Below are 23,420 nucleotides of genomic sequence, written 5' to 3'. Positions count from 1 at the left end.
GCTGAGGCTTCGCAAGCCAGAGTCAGGGATTTTGCAATTTGTTTCTTGTTCAAACTAACAGGTGATGGCAAACTCTTGTGATGGCTGTTGCAGCACAGTGAGCCATGGCCGCCCTTTTCACTGGGGCTGGGAGCACCCAGTGCTGCCGGGCAGCTCGGGGAAGCAGCAGCTGGAGAAGCATGGACAACCCAAACCATCGAAAAATTATCTGCTGTAGTTGATGCTCCTACCTGAGTGCTCTGAAGTGTATTTATATAAGTAAAAATTTATAAATGTGTAGTTCTACCTAAGCCACTTAGTGGCTTCTTTTTTTAAAAAAAATCAAAAAGACATTTAGCAGCCTTAAAACAGGAAGTTTAAATTTAGCTGGGATTTATCCCTTAACCGAGCATAGTTCATTCACCCTTTGTATAAAAATAGAGATAATTTTGTGTCCATGAGACACACGCAGAGGAGCTCCACACAGGCAGCAGTTATTCCTGCTGCTGCGGCCAGACCCAGTGCTGTAGGGGCAGGAGAGTGTCTCATGCCAGGCCAGGCCAGAGCAGGCAACGGAGCCCCAGAGGGAGCTGCTCCCATTGCCCCAGATCTCGGGAAGTCTCAACCCATTGTTTATTGCCAAAACCACAGATGCTCAGGGAGCAGGTGGCAAACATACTTCCCATCTTGTGCTCAATGAACAGGCAGAGGGAGGATGAGGAGGCAGCAAGAGAGGAGGCAGCTGCCCGAGCCTGGCCATGCATCCCTCCCTGGCACATCTCTTCCCCCAGGGAGGGGAATAAGCAAAATCTTCAGGCATGCAGCGACCTGGAGATGTCCCTTTTCAGACCCTGCGTGACCTCAGGATGATGGGAGACACCAATCTGAGCCTAGGTTGTAGAGAAAGCAATAAACTCCCCCTTGATGATAAACAGTACAGGAAACACAGAGGGAAAATGCAGTTCTTGCAGCTTCCCAGGCTCTGCAAAGCTCTTGTCCAGAGGGACCTACCTCTGCACCACCAGCATCCCTTCAGCTTCTCTAGGCTTTGGCGTAATCTAAAGCAAATTTGACCAAGCAATGGAGCAAAATGAAAGCTATAGAAAAACGCATGGTGAAACTGGGTCAATTTGGGCTCCTTCTCCACTAGTTGTATGAGTTGATGAAAATGGTTATTTTTCCCTACTCCTGGCAAGCATGGCCATGCTCACCCTCCACCACCCTCTCTGCCCCTGCAGCCTGCAGCGCCGGCGCTCGCCGCAGCCTGAAGACCAACCTGTGCAAGTGGTGCGACTCCACGCCGCCAGCCTGCGAGGAGAAGGTGTGCTACAGCAACTGCAACCTCAACTCCTACTGCGAGGACCCCTATGAGATCTGCGTGGCCATATGGTGAGCAGCAATTCCCTCATTGAGGGGAGACATGGGAGGAAAAGGGGTTTGCAGGGTGGCGACTCATGAGAACACATATGTATGTACCCTTGCACTTCAACTATCGCCCATTAAAAACTCCAGGACTTTCTATTCCTCTCCTTTGACTCCATTACAATTAAAACTACAATTTGCAGTAAAACATTATTTGGTCTGCCCTATAATTAGTACCAGTTTATTTTCTAAATAAATTAAGCATTTAAGTGCCCAACACAAAGTGTGGCAAGCTTGCTGTGGGGCCTCTAAACGCCCATAAACCTCTGAATTTAGCTTTACAAATGGAACCCAAGGGCAAAACCAGCAGCCCTGACACCCAAACCCATTATGTCCCCCTGCATCAGGCTGGTGAAATCCCAGTTCACATGCAGGGGTGCAGCCGAGGTCTGTCCCCATCCAGCACATGGACATCCGAGCTGGTACCAAACTGGAGTTTAACCCACCTCCTTCCCTTTCCCTGGGAAAAGCCCTTTTCTGCTTCTGTGAGAGATGCCTGGAAGGGAAACGCAATCTTGCGTTTCAGGCCAAGCATACGCCACATCGTTTGGCCCGGAAGAGTGCCTCCCCCAGCTTTTTGGTCCCCATGAGCAAAACTAAAAAATAGCCATTTTGGGTCTGCCCAGAGTGATTTTCCTCCTCTTTCCCTTTTAATTTGGCTGCCAAAGTGAAAGCCAGCCAAGCACTTATCGCTAGGCTTTATCTCAACCTGCTAATTAGCATGAATGCTGTACGCCCCGCTTTCAGTAGGAGTTTGCCTCAACGTAATTGTTGCATTATGGACTTAAAAAAAACCAACAAACCAAACAAACCCAAACCAAACAAAAAACCAGCAAGAAACACAAACAAACAAAATGCACCCCCTGCCCCAAATTCCCCTGCATGTACATGGAGAAGTCACATCCTGGGTAGGCAATCAGCACCTTGCAGGGTTTCCCACTGACAACCTACATGCACAGGAAGAAGCAAGACCCCTGCAGCATAAACCCCCCTCCCACGAGATGGGGCTGCACCCTGTGCCATGTATTGGATGGGGTGACAGTGGGGTCATAAATAACCTGCTGTCCCTGCAGCCTCATCCCAGCATCTCCCACCCCATCCTAAAACTGAGATTAAGATCCATGCAGACAGAGCTTATATCCAAGCCAGCCTCGCTGCTGGTTGTTCACTTGCAGGGGCATATTCAGATCATCTGAACTTGTCCTGCATGGGTATCACAGTCATAGCAGCAGCCTTGGCCCCATGCTCACGAGCAACATGCTCACGTCCTCCAGCATGCCCAGCCTGGGCAGCCCACAGAGGAGGGAGTACTTCTAGAACTCTTCAGCTGAAATCTCCTCTGACAAATTACCTGAGAACGCCAAGAAAACGTGGGGAGCACTGAAACCAGAGGAGTTCACTAGGAAGAGGATGACAAATTTGTGTTCTTGTCTCTGCTTTTATATCTGACTTCCCAGCTGACCTTGAAGGTATTGTGAAACCTCTCCAGACCCTCACTCTCCCCCTTTGCACTGCTAGGTCAAGAAGCAGAGGCTGTCCCTACATAAGTAATTAATGGTTGCAATTTCCTTCACACACCCCCAGGAGTAGCTGCAACACTCACCAGACACTTGTAGCCCGTGCAGGGCTGGTCATTCCCCATTGCTCGTCCTCGCCCTGGGGCTGCCCTGCAAACCTGACCAGTGCTGGGTTATCCTGCCTCCTCTGGGGAAGGCTCCGGAAACAAGGGTCAAAGCCAGGCACTCTACTCTTAGTTCTTAAGTCTTAATTACCCACTGGCTCTACAAGGCAGGAGCTGATGCTCCCCATAGGAGAAGAGCCACATCCCAGGTTACCTTTCCCTAGTGGTGCCAACAGGGAACGAGCCGTCTGGCCCCGAGCTACCTGGCACATCTCATGTGCCATGCCAGCAGCCCATGTGAGCTCCTCTCCAGCTCTCCGAGGGCAAGAGGCTCCATCGTGACACCAACAGCCGCCTCCAAATACAATCTCCAATCTCCAGCTCCCTTCAGCTGCCACCATCTGCCCCACAGAGGGACATAGCCCAGTTCATGCTTGGCCATTCCTAAATCCACCTGGACAATCCAGTTTTTACAGTTCTCCACCATTTGCTTCCCAAACCTCTTCCCTCACCCAGCTTGGTAAACAGCAGGTGGAGATGAAGCCATGGGTCCAGCAAGAACAACTCCACCACTCACCAAAAGAAGGGAACTCCCACATATCGGGACGCAGCTGTGCCAGACCCTCTAGCCAAGCCCCCTCATGTTGAGGCAATGTTGCCCAAATCCATCTGGGAGAGCTGCAGTTTTCCAGCAAAACAAGCGCCCTGTGCTTGAGGAGACAACAACCAGAGCCAAACCCATCCTTTTGCTCTATGTATGACACTTTTCCATAGCTTTAATGGGAGCCCAATCTAGGTGCTGCTGAGCAAAAATGTGGCATGTAAGAAGAACCTAACCTAGCTGTTGAGCACTGGTGATGAAAAAACTCTAAGGACATCAGCACCATGGAGCTAGACCTGATACTATGAGCCACATTTCAGTGAGTAACTGGAGTTTTGTGAAGGAGACATTTTTGTTCTGGGCCTTGAAATATTTCACCTATTCTTACTGTGCTTTCTGAATGCTTATGCACAGTTAAATGCAACAGGGGCCCTGGGATATTTTGTGTCTTCACTGTAGAAAGGGAAAAGTCTCTTGGGAAGTCTTCACCCTCCCAGCCAGTGGGAGAGATGTTTCAGGTTCCCCTGGCTGATGATACAACCATCTCTGACACGGGGTGTTACACAGAGCTGAAGAAATATGCAGTGATTAAAAATAAGAAAAAAAAAAAAACCAAACCAGGTCTGTGCTTTCTTTTTGAAAAAAAGAACAAATTCCCTAGAAATACCAAGAAATTATGCATTTACACCCCTCTTAATTATCTAAGTGGAAATATGGAGGAGCTAGGGCTTATTTGCCATCATATCCCTGGCTGTACCGAGCCCCAGTGCTCCTCTGCTCCAGACCTGGGGAAGACCAGGACATCACCAGATGACATGGCAGGTTTCGATTGTAGTTACTCAGTGTCTGAAGCTGTGGTATAAATGCAGACACAGCCCCATGGTCGGGGAGTTGTATCGCCTTCACGTTATAATTTGGCCGCTCCAAAGGTCAAGTCGTTTCTAGAAATAGCCCCGACCAGCGACTGAAGGGCTCTACTGCTGCCGGCTGCTGGAGGCAGGAGCAAATGGTCCTGCAAGGACAGGGTACGACAGCCAGCAATTAGTCCAGAGAGAGCTCAGGGGATGAGCTGGGGCTTATGGGCTCCACCTGCACGCACAGGTTGAGAGGAGCCAGAGGGAAACACGAGCCAAGCAGTCTCCAGCGAGCAGGTGTTTTGGCTCCCCACATCCCCTGTCTCTCCCCTGCACAGAAGAAATTTGGGCAGCAGAGACCCCAGCCCCTGCTGAGGCAGAGATATTATGATTTGTATTGCAGCAGAGGTGACACATGAGGTGGGACCCTCATTTTGGAGGGTTTCCTTAAGACCATACAGCCCCAAAACCTTCTGGCCTAGCAGCTGGTGTTAGTAAATGAGGAATTGTGCCCCAAATCCCACACAGGGTACTCAGCCTTAGGGTTGGCACTACCTGATCCCAAGCACGACTATGAATTGGTGAATTATCTCTTGGAAACAATCGGAGTCTCTGGCTCACATCCTACTATTGGCGTGTGCTAAACATTTCTCTCTTCACCATTTGGAAGAGACAAAGGGCTTTAACAAAGCCCATCTAAAGCACACATAATTAAAATTATACCAGAGCCACTACAAAAAAGTTATTCCCTACATGGCTTAAAACGAATGATCTTAAAACCAGGTTTAAGAGGACACACGGGTGACACAAAGGCTGAGCTGCTAGACTAATGCTTTGTCGGTTCATTTGTCACATGCAGGAGACAGGACAATGAGAGCATCAGGATCAGCACACTCTGCCACAACCCCCACCGCCCCATCGAAAATCTCATGGTCCCCAACTACAACACCTCGCGCTGCATCATGACCCATCAGCCCAGCGAGGACGGGATCATCTACATCTGTGGATGTGTGGATGAGCAGGAGTGCAACGATAAACTTATCTTTGAAAACCACACCAATGGTGAGTACTTTTGTTAATGTTGTTTATTGGGGGAGAAGCACCCAACCCTAATGACAAATAACTTCTACTTCCAATAGAGTAGGAGATGCAGTGCCAGAAGGAGGTCTTTTGGCATTTTCTTTGACCTCCCTATGTAAAAGCAAGTTAAATTTGTACCCCGTTACTGACCCCAGTATCTTGTCTGTGGTTAAATAATCCCTCCCAGCAATGCCTCCAGTCTCAGTCTGGAAACATCAGGTAATGGAAAATCCACCATATCTCTCGGTAGGCTGTACCCTTCAGTCCGGGGCGAATCAACCAGGGAACCCAAAAGCTGATGTAACCCAGCGTGAGTCAAAGCTCTGAAAGCTTTAAATAAATCGCATTGGAGCAAATCCTGCCCTGGCACACCCACGGGAACCGCTGGCACCTGCCAGGGCTGCAAACCAAAAAGGTGGTGGTGCTGAGGCGCGGGACTCGACACGCAGTCGTACCTCCCCTGCCGCTCTCCTGGGGATTTCTGCAGTAACGTTTTTCTCAGGCAGGGAGTGCCAGAGCCACCCCAGTGCTGTACACATAAGTGATCGCAGCTCGGTGTGCCTGTAGACACTTCTCAGATGGTTGGATATCCAACAGGACCTGCAAATCCACAGGAGGGAAAACTAAGAGGCAGCTCGTTTCTGTATCTCAGAAGGGTCATATACTTTGGAAACACTTCCAGCTAGATCCTGAGTCTTTGGGGGCTTGTCCAAACTTCCCTAACTCCAAAGGGACCAGGTTTATCCAAGTGGCCATCAAGAATCTAACCCATAACAAAAACAAAGTGAAAACCCTCCCAGTTTTCCATAATTACAGAACAACGAGATGCTGAAAATGAGCCTAAGCACAACCTGTAAGTCAACAGCACAGCTTCTCCCGCAATGCAAGGAAAAAAGAAAAAAAAAAAAAATCACATAAAATGCAAATTCTCAGAACAAACAAGCCGCTTCTAATGAAGGCAAATGATGCTAAATTTGGCAGTTCTTTGCTGCTTCCTGAGCCAAACATAACAGGTACACGCACTTCTAGGGAGAGATAGTCAAATCCCAAAGCCGATGCTGGGGTATGTAATTTCACATAAAAATGACAACTGGCTCATTAGAAATGCCGCCCCCACCAAAGGCTTCCACAAACAGCCTCCTCCTGCCAGCCACACGTAAAGTGCTGAAACTCAGAGTGAAAGCAGTGCAGGCCTTAAACAATTATTTCCTCTTTGATTTGGTTTGTGGGGCTAGCTTGGCAAGACCCAGACTCGGAGACCCCACTGTTTATATCCTCTTCTTCTGCTTTAAGGGATTACTTGCATTTTAAATATTAACTTACGGTCATCTTCAGTGGTATAGACAACTGCTGAGCAGAGAAACATCAAATACAGACGAGCACTTCTCTGGTGGTTGAAGCAGACAGATTTTTTTTCCATTGCTTTGAGGTCTGGGGTGCTTTCAGGTCCGGGCTGCTGGGTGGCACTGCCCCAGCACCAGGACTGCAGGAGACACTATCAGAGCTGAGAGACCACCCTAATGAACACGCTGAGGCACCATTTCCTAAAGCCGTGCAAGCAGGAGCCCAGTGGGCATCTTGGGAAGGTGCTGGGTAGCATTGAGCATGCGGAGGCTGAGCCTGGCCCTGGGGATCCACCTCCCCTCAGCAGGGATGGAAAGACCCACGTAACAGTGAGTGACAAGGCGTGGGTTTACAGACCCATGGTTACAGCCAGAGCAGCTACATTTGCTCTCCCTGGAAGGGATCTAAAGCCATGCTGCAACCTCTCTGTATCAAAGGGTTTGCATCAGGACGGGGCATCCTCACAAAGGAATTTGCTGAAGTTGTGTTAACTTCCCCTTTCAGGACTCATGCATGCAACTCCCTTAAAAATATCTTCTCTTTCTTCAGAGTTTCAAAGATGGGATCTTGAGCATCGGGTAAATCCATTAAAGCAGTAGGTGATATCCAGGCCTAACACTTTCCAAAATAAACATATTCCTGAGTTAGTTATTGATTTATATCAGTTTAGGTTGATCTTGTGGTTTGAACCTGATGCCTATTTTAGAAACGCTTTCACAGCCTTGCAGAAATTAGCTGCAGCACATTTTTTTGAAATTTGCCAAGGAAAATAGCTAAACGCTCTGTTTTTCCAGAACCTGAATTATGATCTGCACACACTGAGGTCAAGCAGCGAGAGTTTTGCTTATGGAATGATTCTTATCCCTCTTCCCCTGGGTTATTATACTTGGCAGAAAAACCTCTGACTAAGATTTTACTTGAATATCTCTACTGAAGTCAGCATGTTTATTCCAGGAATCGCGAACATCAAAGTATCAGACAATTATATGTTGTGCGAGGGTTAGGGCTTTTTGTGTGCATGTGTCGTCCCCCCCCCCCCCCTCCGCCCCCAATGATCTGAAGGCTGAAAGGGGTTTAAAAGAAATAAAACAAAAGCAGCCATGCCCGGTCTGTTGACAGTGGTTGGTGGTGTAACACAGCAAGGAAGGAGATGCCAACACTGTCAGACACCGCTGAAACATGCTACTTTACGCTAATTATCATGCAAAGTATCCCAGCGCTCCCCTGGGCTCGGTGGTCCCACACACTGCCCACCCTCCCCAGCATCCCTCCTGGCTCTCTGTGCACCACAGGGGTCCAGCAAAGCTCCAGCCCCAAATCCCCTCAGAGATGTGCTCTGTTCAAGCCTTGCCTCAGCTTTATCACTTATTTCCACCCCAGCTCCCCTCACCGTGAGCGCAAGCAGCGCTTGGGAGGCACCGAAGGCAGCCGAGCCCTTTTGGCAGCAGCGCCTCATGTGCTGCACCACCAAGTAATGCCGGCCTGCGTCCTGAACCCTCACTTGATAAATGGAGCTAAATTTGAGACCTAAACCCAAGCAGCCCCCTTAATAACTGCCTACATCTGGGTTCTCTGTGGGGACGGGGTTTGTGCGCAGCGTGCATTGCGGCCCTACAAAGGGCTGCGCTTCATTAACGGCTTCACATATTTTCCTCCTCCGCGTGATGAAAACGAGCTGTTGCAGGCCCGCGGCGGCAGCGCCCTCGCCTTTGCTTTCCTCCCCGCAGGCTACTCCATGCTGCAGAGCAAAGAGGTGATCCCAGTGGCCGCCATCAGCCTCCTGCCCCCACTGCTGGTGGCGGTGATGATTACGGTGATATTTTACCTCTGCCGCACGCAGAAGCGGCGCAAGAGAGCCAAGGCATGGGGTGGGAAACCAGGACAGCCCCCCGCACTGCCAGAGCCGGGGAGGTCTGCTGAGGGGGAGGAGAAGTTGTCCGTGCTGATGGACGAGAGCTCGGCCAGTGCCAGCCCCACCTGCGCCAGCAGCCGCCCCGCCGAGCTGCTCCCCATCGAGCTGGACGAGATGGTGGGCAAAGGGCAGTTTGCGGAGGTGTGGCGGGCCAAGCTGAGCCACAGCCGCTCGGGGCAGTACGAGACGGTGGCCGTGAAGATCTTCCCCTGTGAGGAGTACTCCTCCTGGAAGAATGAGAGCCAGATCTTCACCGACGCCAGCCTCAAGCACGACAGCGTCCTGCGGTTCCTCACCGCCGAGGACCGGGGCACAGGGCCCCGTCGGGAGTACTGGCTCATCACCGCCTACCACAGCCGGGGCAACCTCAAGGACTACCTCTCCCGCCACGTCCTGAGCTGGATGGACCTGCAGAAGATGGCAGGCTCGCTGGTGAATGGGGTGGCCCACCTCCACAGCGACTACACCGCCTGCGGCAGGCCAAAAATCCCCATCGCCCACCGGGACATCAAAAGCACCAACGTCTTGGTGAAGAATGAGCAGGAGTGTGTGCTCTGCGACTTTGGCATCGCCATACGCCTCGACCCTTCCCTGACGGTGGATGACTTTGCCAACAGCGGGCAGGCAAGTATGACCCACTGGTCCTCCCTGGAGGGGACCCTTTGCAAACCATCCCTGCTCCCCCCACGGCCAAAGTCCTCCCCCACACCTGCTAATGCCTCTCTCCTCTTTGCGGGCAGGTAGGCACCGCCAGGTACATGGCCCCAGAGGTCCTGGAGTCCAGGGTGAACCTGGAAGACCTGGAGTCTTTCAAGCAGATGGATGTCTACTCCATGGCCCTTGTTTTGTGGGAAATGGCCTCCAGATGTGAAGTGGTAGGAGGTAGGAGCATCACATGGGGTTTGCCACTTATCTTTTTGCTCCCTTCCTCCCCTTATGGGGACATGGCTCACCTCGTGTCTCCGGTGGTGGCATGGGACACAATTTGGGGTGGCTTGGATCTCTGCAGGGCTGCTAAGAGCTGGTGGCAGTTCCTCCCCCACAGCTGCCTGCCCTGTGTGCCGTGGCTCAAGGGCACCAGCTTGGTGGCCGAGGAGCAGGACAGGACCCCAGAGGGTTATCTGGTCCAGCCCCCCGCTCAAAGCCAGCCAGTCACCAAGTCACATCCCAGTCAGTGCTGGCAATGCAAAGCAAACCAAGCAGGAAGAGCCAAAGCTGCCTACCCGTCCCTGGCCACAAGCTCTTTTTTTCCAGACAACACCAGAGAGTTTATGTTGCAACGGGGACTCACAAACTCCAGCCTCTGCCAGAGCCATGTACCCCCCTGACTTCCCAGAGCCACATCCTGGCATCTGAAATTGCATGTAGCAAAACATTTAATTAACTGCCCTGCTGTTAGCCCCTGCCTGATCCCCTCTCTTCCTTTTTAGCTCTCTCCAGTTCCTTCCCTGTCCTACCTAGTTACAATAGAAGCCCACGGAGCTGCAAGCAGCTCCAATTCCTGGCAAGAAAGCTGCCCCAACTGCCCTGCATTCCCCACACTGGCTGTGGGAGACCCTGGCCTGGCTCAGATGCCCTGTGCATCCTTTGCTCCCACGCCAGCATCCCAGGCCATCCCTCACCACTCATATTTCACCTGCACCTGCTTCTGGGCAGGAGCTGGCAGAAACCAGGGTAGCCTCTCACCTCTTCAACAGGGAGTTTCTCCTCAAGATCCCATGTGGTTGCTCTTCTGGAAAGGCCATTTCACCTCTAACCCAATCCATGCCCGCAGCAGCTCTCTGGATGCTGGTACCATAGTCGCTTCTCCCATCTTTCACCAGCACAATGCATTTTACCTGCTCAAAATACATTCCACCCAAAGACAGACCAAGTCTTTCGTAATGCATCACTTGGGTTCAGGAAGGTGGTCAGATAGTTCCTTAGTCCTGTCTCTGAAAACAACCTCTACATGAAAACCCAGCACTATTTCTATGTTCAAATCCTAAATTGTTTCCAGATCCATTTATTTTTGCAGACTGATAAAAACAAATTTATTCTCATCCAGTGAACCATACCAAAGCAAAGCAGCAAATGCATTAAAAACATCCCATAATGCTGCTGCTGCTTCCTTGCAGAGGTAAAGAATTATGAGCTGCCTTTTGGATCAAAAGTCCAGGAGCAGCCCTGCGTGGACACCATGAGAGACATCGTGCTGCATGGCAGAGGGCGACCCGAGATCCCCAGCAGCTGGCTCGTGCATCAGGTAAGCTAGGAGTAGCTGGTTCAGAAAAAAGCAACCCACAGTGTCCCACCTCACTAGACCAACCTGAAAAATTATTAAAGCTGTAATCAAAGCAAAAGCGGACAGAACTCCTGGGCCCTATTTCCAGCTCCACTTTGGCTGGCTAAGCCCACATAACCCCCACTAGACCCATTTCCCTGGTGTATAAAAGCCACCAGCCAGGGGTACAGCAAAACTTACTGATCAATAGCTGTGATCAGGAAGTGCTATGAATGCCAGAGGATGGTATTCAGTTATCTTGAGGATAACAGCAAAATGGAGCACTTCAGTGCAGGTTCTTCTCATGGAACAGTTACTCATTTGAGTCCATCCCACTTCTCCCCTAACCACCGCATCCAGAAAGCTCTAGCTCAGAAAACAGAGTCCCTCACACACAGCCATCTCACGGCAGGGACAGAGGGGACGAAGGTGCTTTCCAGCCTTCTGCCTACTTCATTGTGGAGGTGTCACACTCAAGATTACCTCTAACATGAGGTCATGACTTGGCACGTGAGAAGAAAGACTTCCACTTCTACAAGGAAAGGCAAAACAGGAAGCATCTCCCTCAGGTGAAACAACCAGGAAAGACGCATGAAGCTGAGAGCAGGGAACCTGCTAGGCTCAAGCCTTGCCGAGAGGAAGTCTTTCACCAGCCTCCAGCTGAGAAGGTCTGAAAGCAAAGCGTTTCATCACAGAAAGCATGACCCAGTGCTCTAGAACAGAAACCCTTCAGCAATAACGAGATGTGCTCTGTTAAAACCATTCACGAGCACACCCAGACCAACCAGCTCCAGACAGCTACCTCCCAGCCCCGACAGGGTCATCTCTCCCCCAGGTCCAGTATCTTCTTACACACATTGAGGACACAAGGGGTAGCAGACATACTGACCATGATTTTCAAATCTTGACTGAGTTCAGTACTTCTTAAATTTCACATGTCTTGTGGAAAAACACCATCTACTGATCAACAATTCAGTTCATCTGAAAAACAAGCTGAAACATTGAGCCTGCTGGCTCAAAGAGCCTTGCAGTATACAGTGCATCATTTTACAGTACCCACCCATAAACCACACTGCTACTAGTCTGCGTAGATGGCACATAAAGTCAGGCTTTTCAAAAGGAAAGATAATTTCATGACCTTAGGAGGCCATGTGTTCCCTACAGTACCTTCTCTCAAAACCGTATTTGTCCAAAGACTCACAACCAACCTGACCAACCAAGGCTGCAAACAACATCAAACGAATCTGTGGTTTCTGCTGGACTATCAGTGAGTTTATCAGTCAGTGAGTCCATTTCTGAAGTTCACCCAGCCTTTTTCCTTGATGAGGGCAAACACAGGAACTTCAATCAGCACTGCTACATATTTGAAGCCTTTGAGTATTCATCTCAGACATTCACCTCCCAGGATCTCTGATAAACTTTGAAACCACAGGACAAAATATACAGAGGCTTGGGTTGTCAAAAGTCACCCTCTGATAGAGCCTGACCACAACTGCACTGTTTGCTGAGCTGAAGGGCCGACTGCAATTGCCTCCAAGAAATAACGTTGGTGTAGTTGGGTTGCTCTAGCACATAAACAGAGCAAGGCTTATAAGGTAGTAACTTTTACTAGACCACCTGATGTCCACTGGGGAAGAGGAACAGAAAAGCCACATTGTGTTCCTGACAGTTTACCTCTGACTAATCTTAGCTAGGGTAGTAAACATCTTACAAGCCTTGCTTTACATGATTTTCTGGGCATTTTGCAGCTGGTCTCCCCAAGATGAGGCATAGGGCAGCACCATCTGCTGGGGAGCAGCAGAAAGCCACTGGTTTGTGCCACTCCAGGTCAACAGCTTCCCGCGGGAGGAAGCATTGGGCGACACCAAAAAAGGGTGACAAATTGCTCACCTGAAGGGGAAGCACCCATAGATGTTCCCACCAATGAAAGTAAGTTTGATTCAGGGCTCCAAATGCTACTTCCACATATCAACCATCAGGAGCACTCTCGGTCAAGTGAGGACCTACATTGTTGGCCATGGTTTAAAATTTTTCAGCAAACATAAGCCTTAATTTCCCAGACAGAGCTGACTCACTCAGCATGGCAACTGCAGGGCAGGGCAACTGTTCGCAAGACCGCACAATAAAGCCAACTGAAGAAATTCATCCCCAATGTTTCCCACATAATTTAGAACACCTTAAGCCCATGCTTCCACCTCACTTCACACCCCATATTTAAAAAGTTAAAAAAGTGGTTATTTAGGTCATGTGAATTCCCAGATCTGGTTCATGGAGCAACTGAACAGACTGTTGTACTGGCACAGCCAAAGGGCTGGTACAGGACAGGAAGGAGCAGTGGGAGCTTAAGTCAATATTGCCACTAAAAATATACTTGTAAAACTCAGCATCCTTTGGAAATCTGAGATACCAAATACAAAACCCAAATCAAGTCCATTTTGTGAGTGTAACAAGATGTTCCAGTTGTACCATTCAAAAGAGCATCATTGCTACTTATGAGACAAACTGCAAATAAATGTCATGATTTTGGGGCAAAATAAGCACAGAAAATCTAATGCCTAAACCATATGACCAGTGCTATGCTATTTGAGAAAAGGCTTATTTTAAAAGCTTCAGCTAAGCTAGCTGATTTTTTTGCATGCTAATCAATTATCCTCAAATCCGTTCAACTAAGCTAATAAATGTGTGACGTAAGAGGTCCTGAAATGCACCATCTGTCAGTTTTACTGCAAAATCCTGTTCTCTCTAATCTGTGTCCATTATGAAAGATTTAGTACCATAAACCTTAGCCGAAAGCAGTGGGTTTGGAGTTAAGTGCAAAAGGACAGATGACACTGATGGTACATCTCTGTAGGACTTGCATTTTCCTCTTGTGTTGGTCCATAGCAGGCCGTTGGGTTCTCTTAATTGCAGATTAAGAAATACACAAAACACTGGAAAACTTGAAACTTTATTTAGAATAATGATTTTTCCACTGGGTTGCAACCTTGGTTGACAATGATGCAAAAAGCAATAGAGCATGATAGGAATTATACAGGCAAAAGAAGGTTCAACATAGCTTCTGCTGCTAGCTGTGTACTAGCTTAAGAGTGGGGAAAAATACCAGCTGAATGCTGCCATTTTGTTTGTTAGCCCAAAACATTGGGACTCTCTTCAGAGCACTACATTACTGGGAGGTGGAGCCATTGTAACTGAGAGGAACTCAATGTGTCCTGAAGCACACCAAAAAGTACCTGATCCCACCTAAATCAAAAAGCCATTTTGTGGTGAGAAAACGAAAGTTCAGCTGCACACTACAATAAATATTTGGCATGGCTCACCCTTTCAGAAAGCTGCTAAAATAAGAAGTCAGGTTTAAGAAGTTTAATTCCAAACTTGCCTTTGAACCCCCCTCTGCCCCCTCCCCTCCATCCAGGTGTTAACAGTTAGGGCACAGGCTTGAAACCCAGAGACCTGGGCTCAGCTGCCTGCCTCCAAGTCACCGTCTGCACCTCTCCTGTCCCTCCTGATTTTTTGGATGCTCTGATCTGAACGGGCAAGGCTGAGACAGGAGATGGAGGGCCGATTTCCTTCCAGCCCCTAAGTCCCACAGTCAACACAAACCAACTTCCAGGGAGGATTTCCAGGGAGTGTGGAAAACACTTGGGACCAGATCCCCGGTGAGCCGAGGCTGCTGCTCCAACACAAGTGGTGCCAGCATTGGCACTTGCCATGACTTACCAAGGCTGTTTCCTCCTGTGCTTAAGACTGGCCAAAACCATTGTTTCTACAGGAAGCTGTCAAAAGTATGGTAAAACACTGCGATTGCATTAGGTCAGCTTCTAGCTCCTCTTTCTCCTGCCTTCAGGTCTTAATTTCAGCCCTTCTGACTGCAGGGAATGCGTTTTCTGTGTGACACCATCACGGAGTGCTGGGACCACGACCCCGAGGCTCGCCTCACCGCCCACTGTGTGGCCGAGCGCTTCAACCTGATGGCACAGATGGATTGTGATGACATCCTCAACAACAACACGGACAACGAGGCCAGCAAAACAGCTTCTCCAGGCGGGGAGCACCAGGACAGTGATGGGAGCAGAAATGTGCAGTGACACAGCAGGCAAAAAGGCTCATCATGAGAAACGAGAGGATAAGTGAGAAGCATTTAGCTCATGTGAAAAAACCTCGCTCCATTTTTCAAAATGGAACCAAGATCTAGTACATAACTTATTTATAAGATCTGTTTCCTCCCACAGATACAGTGAACTGTGGAATCAATACTTTGGTTAAAGTGCAACATTATATATGAACTGATTTTGTACTTACTTTAAATGTACAATGATGCAAAGCATTCCTTTTATTATTTTTTAAAATAATAATGTTTAATCTTTTATTAATAAGCACCTGAATCTCATGTCTATCTTTTGAAGTCCTTCCATATTGCCATCACGAGTTTCTCTAACTGCTTATTCTGCAGAGATCAAGACAATTTTAAATTTTCCTTTTTTAATGTCTTAAACACACACAAAATATGTTGTACCAGCAGAAAAAAACATCTTGAGATGTAACACACCCTTGGTGGAAGCAATGCTGGCACCTGAGATCAATACTCTGATCAGACAATAATCACTGATCAGACAGTCCTTAATACAATGTAAAGATACCCAATAATCCAGTTTGAAAAAGCCTGCAACTCCAACACACCTTCTTTCACTGGGGAATTCCTGGGTATACTTGATAGTCCAGGTGGGTGCATGAAGTTTCTTTGATAGAAAAAAAAAAAGTCATCAGTGTAGCCACTGCTGTTTCACCCCAAGAAGTCTCCATACAGGATATCTAGACAACTCTTTCCCCAGATCAGTCCAGTTTCCAGGCACCTCTGGCCAACAGATTTGTGCCACAGTAAAAGTGTCAACACAAATGTGTTGGCTAAAACTTCTTGCAACTCTTTTGCACCCCTCTGCTGTGTTACTCAACCTGAAGAAACACGATCAGACAGAAATAGGACCTTTACTCCCATAACCACCAGATCAAGCCAGGCTGCGTCTGTAGTGGAAAGGCAATTAAGGAAAGGTAAGTCATACCTCACTCTGAACCCTGGCACTGTGCAAATCTTAATCCCTCCACCTTTGGAAGAAATAGGTAATAAAAACCTTAGCTGCTACTAAGCCCTGCAAGCCCATACCTGACACTCACCTACTCAGAGGTGTATCTTTCAGGATAGCATCGGAGAGGAATTCTTTGCTTGCCAGCATGCAGCTGCATGGATCGACCCCTACAAGAGAGGGGAAGGGAGAAAACTATACAACAGCCACGAGCTTTCTACAACCAAGGATCCCTGATGTGGAGCAGGGAAGCAAATCTGCAGGGCTGGTTTGCATTTTCTAAAACGCATAGTTATGACAGCACCAGCCCATACAAAAAGTTTTTCTTCTCTTGCTATTATTCCCACATCTTTGGACTGTTTCCACAGCTCCTGAATTAAAAGCCTAGAACAAAATTGTCTGTAAACCCTTCAAAGGAGGATGGAAGGGTAATGAATTAGGTTGCGTCAAATCTAAATAATAAAAACTTACTTCAGCTACCATGGGTAAGTCTCCAACTGCACCTGTGACCATACCTTTCATTCTCACCAATCCCCCACACCTGCCTTCTACCTCCTTGTCATCTTATAATTGTTTCAAGCTAACCCTTTTCTCTTGAAGGATATCCTCCTCAGTTCACCATAAACACACCCTTTCCACCCAAATGACTTCAATCTCATTTCTTTAATATGTTAACCACTACTGTATGTATGCCCAAGAGAATCAGAGAGCATGGGGCAGCTTTTCTGACATGAAGATAAACTATGGGAACACACAAACTCCCCCCAGGCTGTCCAATCTTTCATTCAGTGCAGAATTTCCCCTACCAAGTTTTGTACCAAGTTATTAGAATACTGATGAATATGTTCTCTTCCTCTTCCAAGTTCATTCAAGAGGCTGTAAAAGACACTCTGACCTGTTCTTCCCACAGATGACTGGGACAGAGGGGGATCAGCCCACGCTAACTAGTCATCGAAGGCTGCATCTCTGATGGCTGAAATCCAAATTCTCCTGGGGAGACAGAGACTTAATCCTAGGTTTGACAGTTTATACTGTAAATAAGCTGAAAAACATTTCAATCCATTCCCCTCCCCATACCTAAAATCTTCAACACTTCAATTTACATATTGCCTTTTCTTCCATGAAAACCAAGTCCAGAATCAAGCTTTCAGGATTATATGCCTGACTGCCTGCATTAAATAGGAGTGACTTGTCACACTCTGTTTTCCAGGAGCAGCAGGTTACACAGCACCTCTGAAGAGAGACACTTATTTAAAGCCTCATGATCTGTTTATAACTCAGGGAGCCTGAAACCACTGAGATCAGTATAAGTTTTGCTCTTAACTTCAGCGGAGCCCAATGAAACTAAGACGACAGACGGGAACATAAGCTGAAATCCTACATTCTGCCATGCTCCCCATTGAACACACTGTGGTTCTAGCAAATATCTAGACAGGAAGCAGCAGTGAGCCCTTCCCTTAGCTCCAGAAGGTACAAGATGGAAACAACAGCAGTTATGCAAAAGAATCAAAACCTGGCCAGCTTTAAAAATATATCCATTAGTCCAGAGGGTGCTTACAACTCTCAGAAGAACCACATAAATGTCTTACAATTTAAGCTAGATATTCAGTGACTGGATTTTTTTTTTTTTAATGGTTTTCAACTATGTTCTGTTTTTAGAGTAACTAGAAATTTGCATCATAGCTAAATCCACATCAGGAAGCCATTCCAGTTCTTGTAACCATCTGAGCAAAGGAATGCTTTACCTTATTTTTTTCCCCCTCAGCATCCCCCCCATGTTAAAAGAAATCATTTCACGTATTTTAAAAGAATATTTCTTCAGCATTGGGTCTATTTTTACACAACAAAATTAGTAACAGCTTTCTTAGTGTGAAACCACAAGCATACCAGATGAGGGTGTAAGAGAAATAACTTGACTAATAATATTATATATAAGGAAAACAAATGGGTTTATGGTCAACATGGGAGCTTTTCAGTCTGTTTTACAGCCGCCACCGTGACAAATTCCCAAATCAAAACTTTAAGCAGAGCTCAGTGACTGAGTCATAAGCCTATGTTTTAATAAGCACAAGTTTGATCCCTGGAGTATGCTCAGCTGATAAAGGTTTGTTTTCTGCTCTGATCACTGCAGTATTAAAAGCTGGACCTTGCATCACATCCCTTGCTGTTTGTTTAAAGCAAATCTGCCATAGGACACAGATAAAACAACTATGAAACATATACAGCATTGTCAATTATTTTTCTGTCCCTCTGCCACCCCCAGTTTGGTGCAGGTACTGATAAACCACGGATGTTCAAGCGTTGCCACCATGATTCCTACTCTAAGTCCCGGAACTGGCTGAAGAGCCCATCCCAAATGTACCACAGATCAAGAAACAAGGAGGAACTAACCCCACTATTTTTATTTTTATTCCTGGTTAAACATGAAAATTCCCAATGGATATCCAAAACTAACAATAGGATGGTTGTATAGAATATCACTAACTAAACAGCAGGGCCTAAAACATTCTTCTGCTGGAGAATATAGTTACTACTCAAGTGCACAGGGCCAAAATATCCCACTTTAAGGGCCAACAAAAGCCCAGACAGACACATTCATCATAAAAGATAACCACCACCTACTCTTCCTGGTCACCTGATCTCTAGGAAAGCAGACAGAACAAATGAATCATTTTGTAATTTTATTATCCCCACCCCCAACTTCTCACAAACGGACTATGACTCGCATCAAGATCTCAGTGCATTTCACAGCAAAAAAAATGTACAAGAGAATCAAAATAGTTGTGCATAAACCAAACTTTTTTTTTTTTTTGCACAATTTACTGTTTGTGTTGAAATTTAATATGGTTATTTAAACCTTCTGATGCATTCTTACACTTGTATCTTCTCCATAGAAAACATCTTACCAGATCACACAGTTGTGAGTTTTCATGATGCTGGATCAGGTGCAGCCACTGCTATGGCTGGGAAGTGGCAGATAATGTTATATACACTGACTGGAAGACTACATCAGAAGAAAAAACAGATTAAGGCACCACTGTTGGAAAAATTAAGGTAGCTTGTAGTTACAACAATAATGAAAGCCATAATAAGTACTATTCTTAATTGCCAGCAATTCTTAGACTTCAATAAAATAGTTATAAAAAAAAAAACAAAGGATGCTTGTACCTGAATACAGTTTCCTGATATCTGATTGTGTTTCAAATCAATATTCAGTCCTCAGTATAATCAGTTTGGGTTTTTTTATGGTAAGATGAAAAACCAGGACCTACAGTCCATGTATTCACAGGTCACATTTCACTGCTTTGTTCTGAATAACACCACAGAAGAAAAACCAAAACAATCCAAAGGATAGTTTGTAACACTGATACTTCACCTCTGAGATGATTAGATGGGCAGAGAAATTTCAATACAAAATTGTATGTTTTCTGTTCATTTTGAAAGCCTTAGTCCTCAGGAAGGGAAGGTGGAGGAGGAAAAAAAGGCCAAACCTCATTACATCATAACATGAGAAAAATCAAAGTCACTCAAAGAGATTTAATAAAATTAGGAGTTGAAAAGTGTTCAAATTACTTTTCCAATTCAAGTCAATTATTTCAAGTATATTAAAATGTTTCAGAGGAAAAATTTCTCCATGGTTACAATTCTAATTGCTTTTATAAATCCATAAAAAAGAAAGGTAGTCTCTACATATATCCCATATTCCTCCGATGCATGCACACATTCTCTCTGAAGAAAAAAAGTCATCACGATCCAGTTGTTTCTTAACACTGATTTCAGGCACATCTTCCAAACACCCTCCAGTTTTCACCAAAAAGTTTAATCACTGGGCATAAAAGCAGCAATTTTTTGTTGCTGTTGTCTACAGGGGTATGAGAAGGTTTCAGTTATTAAAGAACTTGACGCAGATTCTGCAAAAAGGTCCCATGTCACTCCAAAATCTAATGGTTCCTTCTTCTCTTAGGCAGCTTTTGCAATCAGATCTATTTAGAAGAATCCTACACAATCCAGATAAATCTTCTGGATCATACAAACAACAAGTTGGTTGAATGTACCTGGCAAGTTTGTCTCTACAACTTTGATTTTTATTTTTTTTTAAATCTTTTTTTAATAGCTTTAAAGTGCCCTAGTATATTCATTTCTTTATGCTTATTTAAACTTCCACAAATACATAAAAAGGGGACACTCAGTGCGATTATTGTGTTTTGAGAAACAGAGGAAGAGGAGAGGAAAATCAGAAAACTCATTTTAAAGCATCTAGTTAGTGTCCGTTTGCTGAGTTTGTGCAGCAGAGACTGCTTTCCAGAGGGGTTTATGATAAACCCAGCCATCTCCCTGCAATTTAAAGAGAAAATATGGTTATAATAAAGACACTGCCCCAGGAGAATTCCCTTCACGTAACTGTTAGACTGATAGCTGTGAAAACGGGAGGGACATAGCTTACACCTTTGACCCTCACAGATTAAGACACAGAGATCAATGCTACAGGCTTCTGAGACTACTGCAGAACATGTGCGGACTCTTGTTGAGCCACAGCACTCTCTGGGAATCAACTGCACTTGTAATTAGCCCAGATGGAAAGCCATGCTTTTCAACTTCATTTCAGAAAGCCAGACAAGAAGTCAGCAGAGAGGCAACTATCCAGGATGATCAGCTCTAACACAGCCCAACTACTTACCTAGAAATGAAGCAGCTCAGAATTATGTTTAAACATTTTCTGAATAGATCTGTATCTCAGGTTAGCAACAGAATTTCACCTCTTCTAAATCTAGATACTAACAGTACAAATACCTAAGTCTACTAACATAGCTTCAAAGAACAAAAACCTTTATTGGAGCTAACAGAGAGTCCTGAACTGTAAAATATAAAACTGGAATAAATCCAAGGAAAAACTTTTTAGCCTGTGTTTTAAATCCTTGCTAGATCACAGATATAGGAAGAAGAAGGGGGAGTTACATTAGTGCACTGTAATAGATCAAGCTTTCACTACAAGGAGAATCTAAACTACTACAGCATAAGTTTTAGTTGAGTCCTCCCCTCTTGCAAGAGGCTCAGCAAAGCTCTCTACACAAGCAGGGTCTCATCATCTGGATTACAAGGAAAGACTATTTCAAGGTTATCATACCAGCAGCCCCCAGTCTTCCTGGGTAGGCCGCAGTTCACCTTGTTAAAAGTCTTACTATGTTATTATTACTACCATTATTGAAATACAGGTTAAGCCATTGAACAAATAAGCTCCATCCAAAATAAAACATACAAGAAAAGGTTCTAAGTTGAGAATGGACTCATGTTCCTTCTTGCCAATATCTTGGGTTCATATGTACAAAACAAGCAAAATTAGTACTACTGATTGTTTTCTTTAGGTATTTATTGTTACAGTCTATTTACATGTGTACATGTAAATTTCTTTTCCATGTGTCATGAGGAAGTGCCTGGTAAGAGAAACTGGACTACAAAACAGGCAAACATTTTGTTGCAAGGGAATTGCAAAAATCAAAGTGTTTGGGAAGTGAAGGGTGAAGTCATACCTTTACATGTTTGGGAGTGCTCACCTTACTCTGAAGCTAAACTGTAAGATCTAAGGACAAATATTCTGACAGGACATGGACCCATATGTGTACCTACTTTAACTATAGCTCTGCCTTTGTCAACAGCTAACTGCTTGGGAACTTACTTCTTTAAGGAAGTATTTAGTACACCAAGGTGTTTCTGTTTCAGCACGAAGCCTCTCTTCATTCCTCTGTCGTTCTTCAAGGGCTCGTTTGTGCTCCGTAGCCTTATCGATGTCTCCATCCCGCAGAGACTCTGTTACATGCTGCCACAGCCTCCTACAAAACCAATTGTTAACTTTACTTTTCAGAAGTTTTCTCAGCCTGCCACCTCAAACTACAGGATCGCCACATGCAGTTCTTTCTGGACAGAAGCACTCCCTCCACTTACACAAGACAAACCAACCCAGGTCAGAGCACAATGGTGCAGTGCACGTGGAAGGGCTCACGGCCAAGTCTCACAGCTATGCTAGCAATTAGGAGTGGATCCTCACGGCTCTGAGGCTTCGGCTGTGCCAATCTAATGTCAGTTTATATATCCTTTAAAGTTGCTGTGGAAGTGTTGTGCAACAAGCAGTTTAAGCAGTTTCCTGTGAGGACCTCCCTTGTCAGGGGCTGCCCCCTGTGTAGCTGATGGTTAAAAACAAAGCGAATAAGGAGGCTCTGTTCTAGCCGGCACTTTATGAACTCATAAGAGAATTCACCCATGAATAGAGGAGACAACCATATGCCTACACTTGTTTTTCACTATGCACTTGTTTCGTGTTTTTAAAAAAATTAACAATTAAGATCATTGCTGCTAAGCACCATCCACAAACGTCATCTACATTTGCAGGTTCTCCTAAGGCATTCATCAGACTGCTTAGGAAAAAGGGTCAGACAACAGTAAACACATACTCTACCTAGACTCAAATGGTCCTTGTTTCTCAAGGGGCCGGACTCGTTTTCTTGTCACAGACAGCTTTGTCAAGTCCACGTATTTTGTCTCTCCGTTGCTGTAGGTGAACTCAAGCACGCTGTTCCACTCCCCTTGCACTCTGCATACCACTGTGTTTGTCATGTTCTGCTTCACTTCACCTGTGACTCTAGGAAAGCAATTTATTTTTAAAAGGCCATGGCTGAAGATTCCTTGCATAATCACTCAACTTAACTCTGAATGAGTTTGCAAACTTGTCACACGCCTGAAAAGTGTGTGTTACTTGAATTGTATTTGCATGGAGAAGCTCAAAGAGAAAAGTGACTTTCACTCGTTGCTCTAGTTCTCTTCACGTTACCCAGGAAACTCCATTTTTGGCTTCAGCTTAAACTTGTTTTAAACCTTTTAAGGGAATTGAAAACGAAGAAGAAACTAACACAGGCTGGTTCACATGTAACAAGCAGTTGATCATTTCCACTTGAAACATCACATCCGATACCTAGTTCAGACTTTAAAAATTAAACTTTCTAGCAAGAATGTATCTTACGGTCTCAGACATAGTTGCTCACATAAGCAGCAGACACACAAAGGCAGAAAGCAAGGTAGAAAACTAGGAATCAGAACTGGTTTTCCTTCCTATCCCTTGCACAGAAAACTGTCAATAACAAGATACTAAATATCTTTCTGATATGCAATATTGCATTCAAGGTGCTGGACAAATGCTCAAGTATCACCATAATTACATACATTGATACATATTTTTCTTCTCAATGTCAAGACCTGTCCAAAGACCTCCTGACA

The 23,420-nt window shown here is 45.9% G+C and overlaps 2 protein-coding genes across 6 annotated transcripts in view; one reads left to right on the top strand and one right to left on the bottom strand.

Moving 5' to 3' along the window:
• LOC141962848 (TGF-beta receptor type-2-like) overlaps nt 1-18,693 on the top strand; it is a 36,359-nt gene extending 17,666 nt beyond the window's left edge. The window contains exons 2-7 of one of the 3 annotated variants that reach the window (XM_074911534.1): nt 1,218-1,368; nt 5,337-5,539; nt 8,629-9,437; nt 9,554-9,695; nt 10,931-11,058; nt 14,949-18,693. In XM_074911534.1, coding sequence (XP_074767635.1) covers nt 1,218-1,368; nt 5,337-5,539; nt 8,629-9,437; nt 9,554-9,695; nt 10,931-11,058; nt 14,949-15,161 — 1,646 coding nt within the window. In that variant the 3' untranslated portion in view covers nt 15,162-18,693. Of the gene's footprint in view, nt 1-1,217; nt 1,369-5,336; nt 5,540-8,585; nt 9,438-9,553; nt 9,696-10,930; nt 11,059-14,920 lie in introns of those variants that run through there. The other 2 variants (XM_074911535.1, XM_074911536.1) reach the window with 2 other exon arrangements.
• A 964-nt stretch (nt 18,694-19,657) lies between these two features.
• OSBPL11 (oxysterol binding protein like 11) overlaps nt 19,658-23,420 on the bottom strand; it is a 41,814-nt gene continuing 38,051 nt past the window's right edge. For all 3 annotated transcript variants that reach the window (XM_074911531.1, XM_074911533.1, XM_074911532.1), the window contains exons 11-13: nt 22,606-22,788; nt 21,829-21,982; nt 19,658-20,489 (exon numbers count right to left, since the gene is read on the bottom strand). In XM_074911531.1, coding sequence (XP_074767632.1) covers nt 20,412-20,489; nt 21,829-21,982; nt 22,606-22,788 — 415 coding nt within the window. In that variant the 3' untranslated portion in view covers nt 19,658-20,411. The remainder of the gene's footprint in view (nt 20,490-21,828; nt 21,983-22,605; nt 22,789-23,420) is intronic.

This window comes from Athene noctua, chromosome 7 (genome assembly GCF_965140245.1).
Source record: "Athene noctua chromosome 7, bAthNoc1.hap1.1, whole genome shotgun sequence".
Classification (NCBI taxonomy): Eukaryota; Metazoa; Chordata; class Aves; order Strigiformes; family Strigidae; genus Athene; species Athene noctua.
Note: the sequence above shows the minus strand (reverse complement) of the source record. Positions and strands in the feature narration are given on the sequence as shown.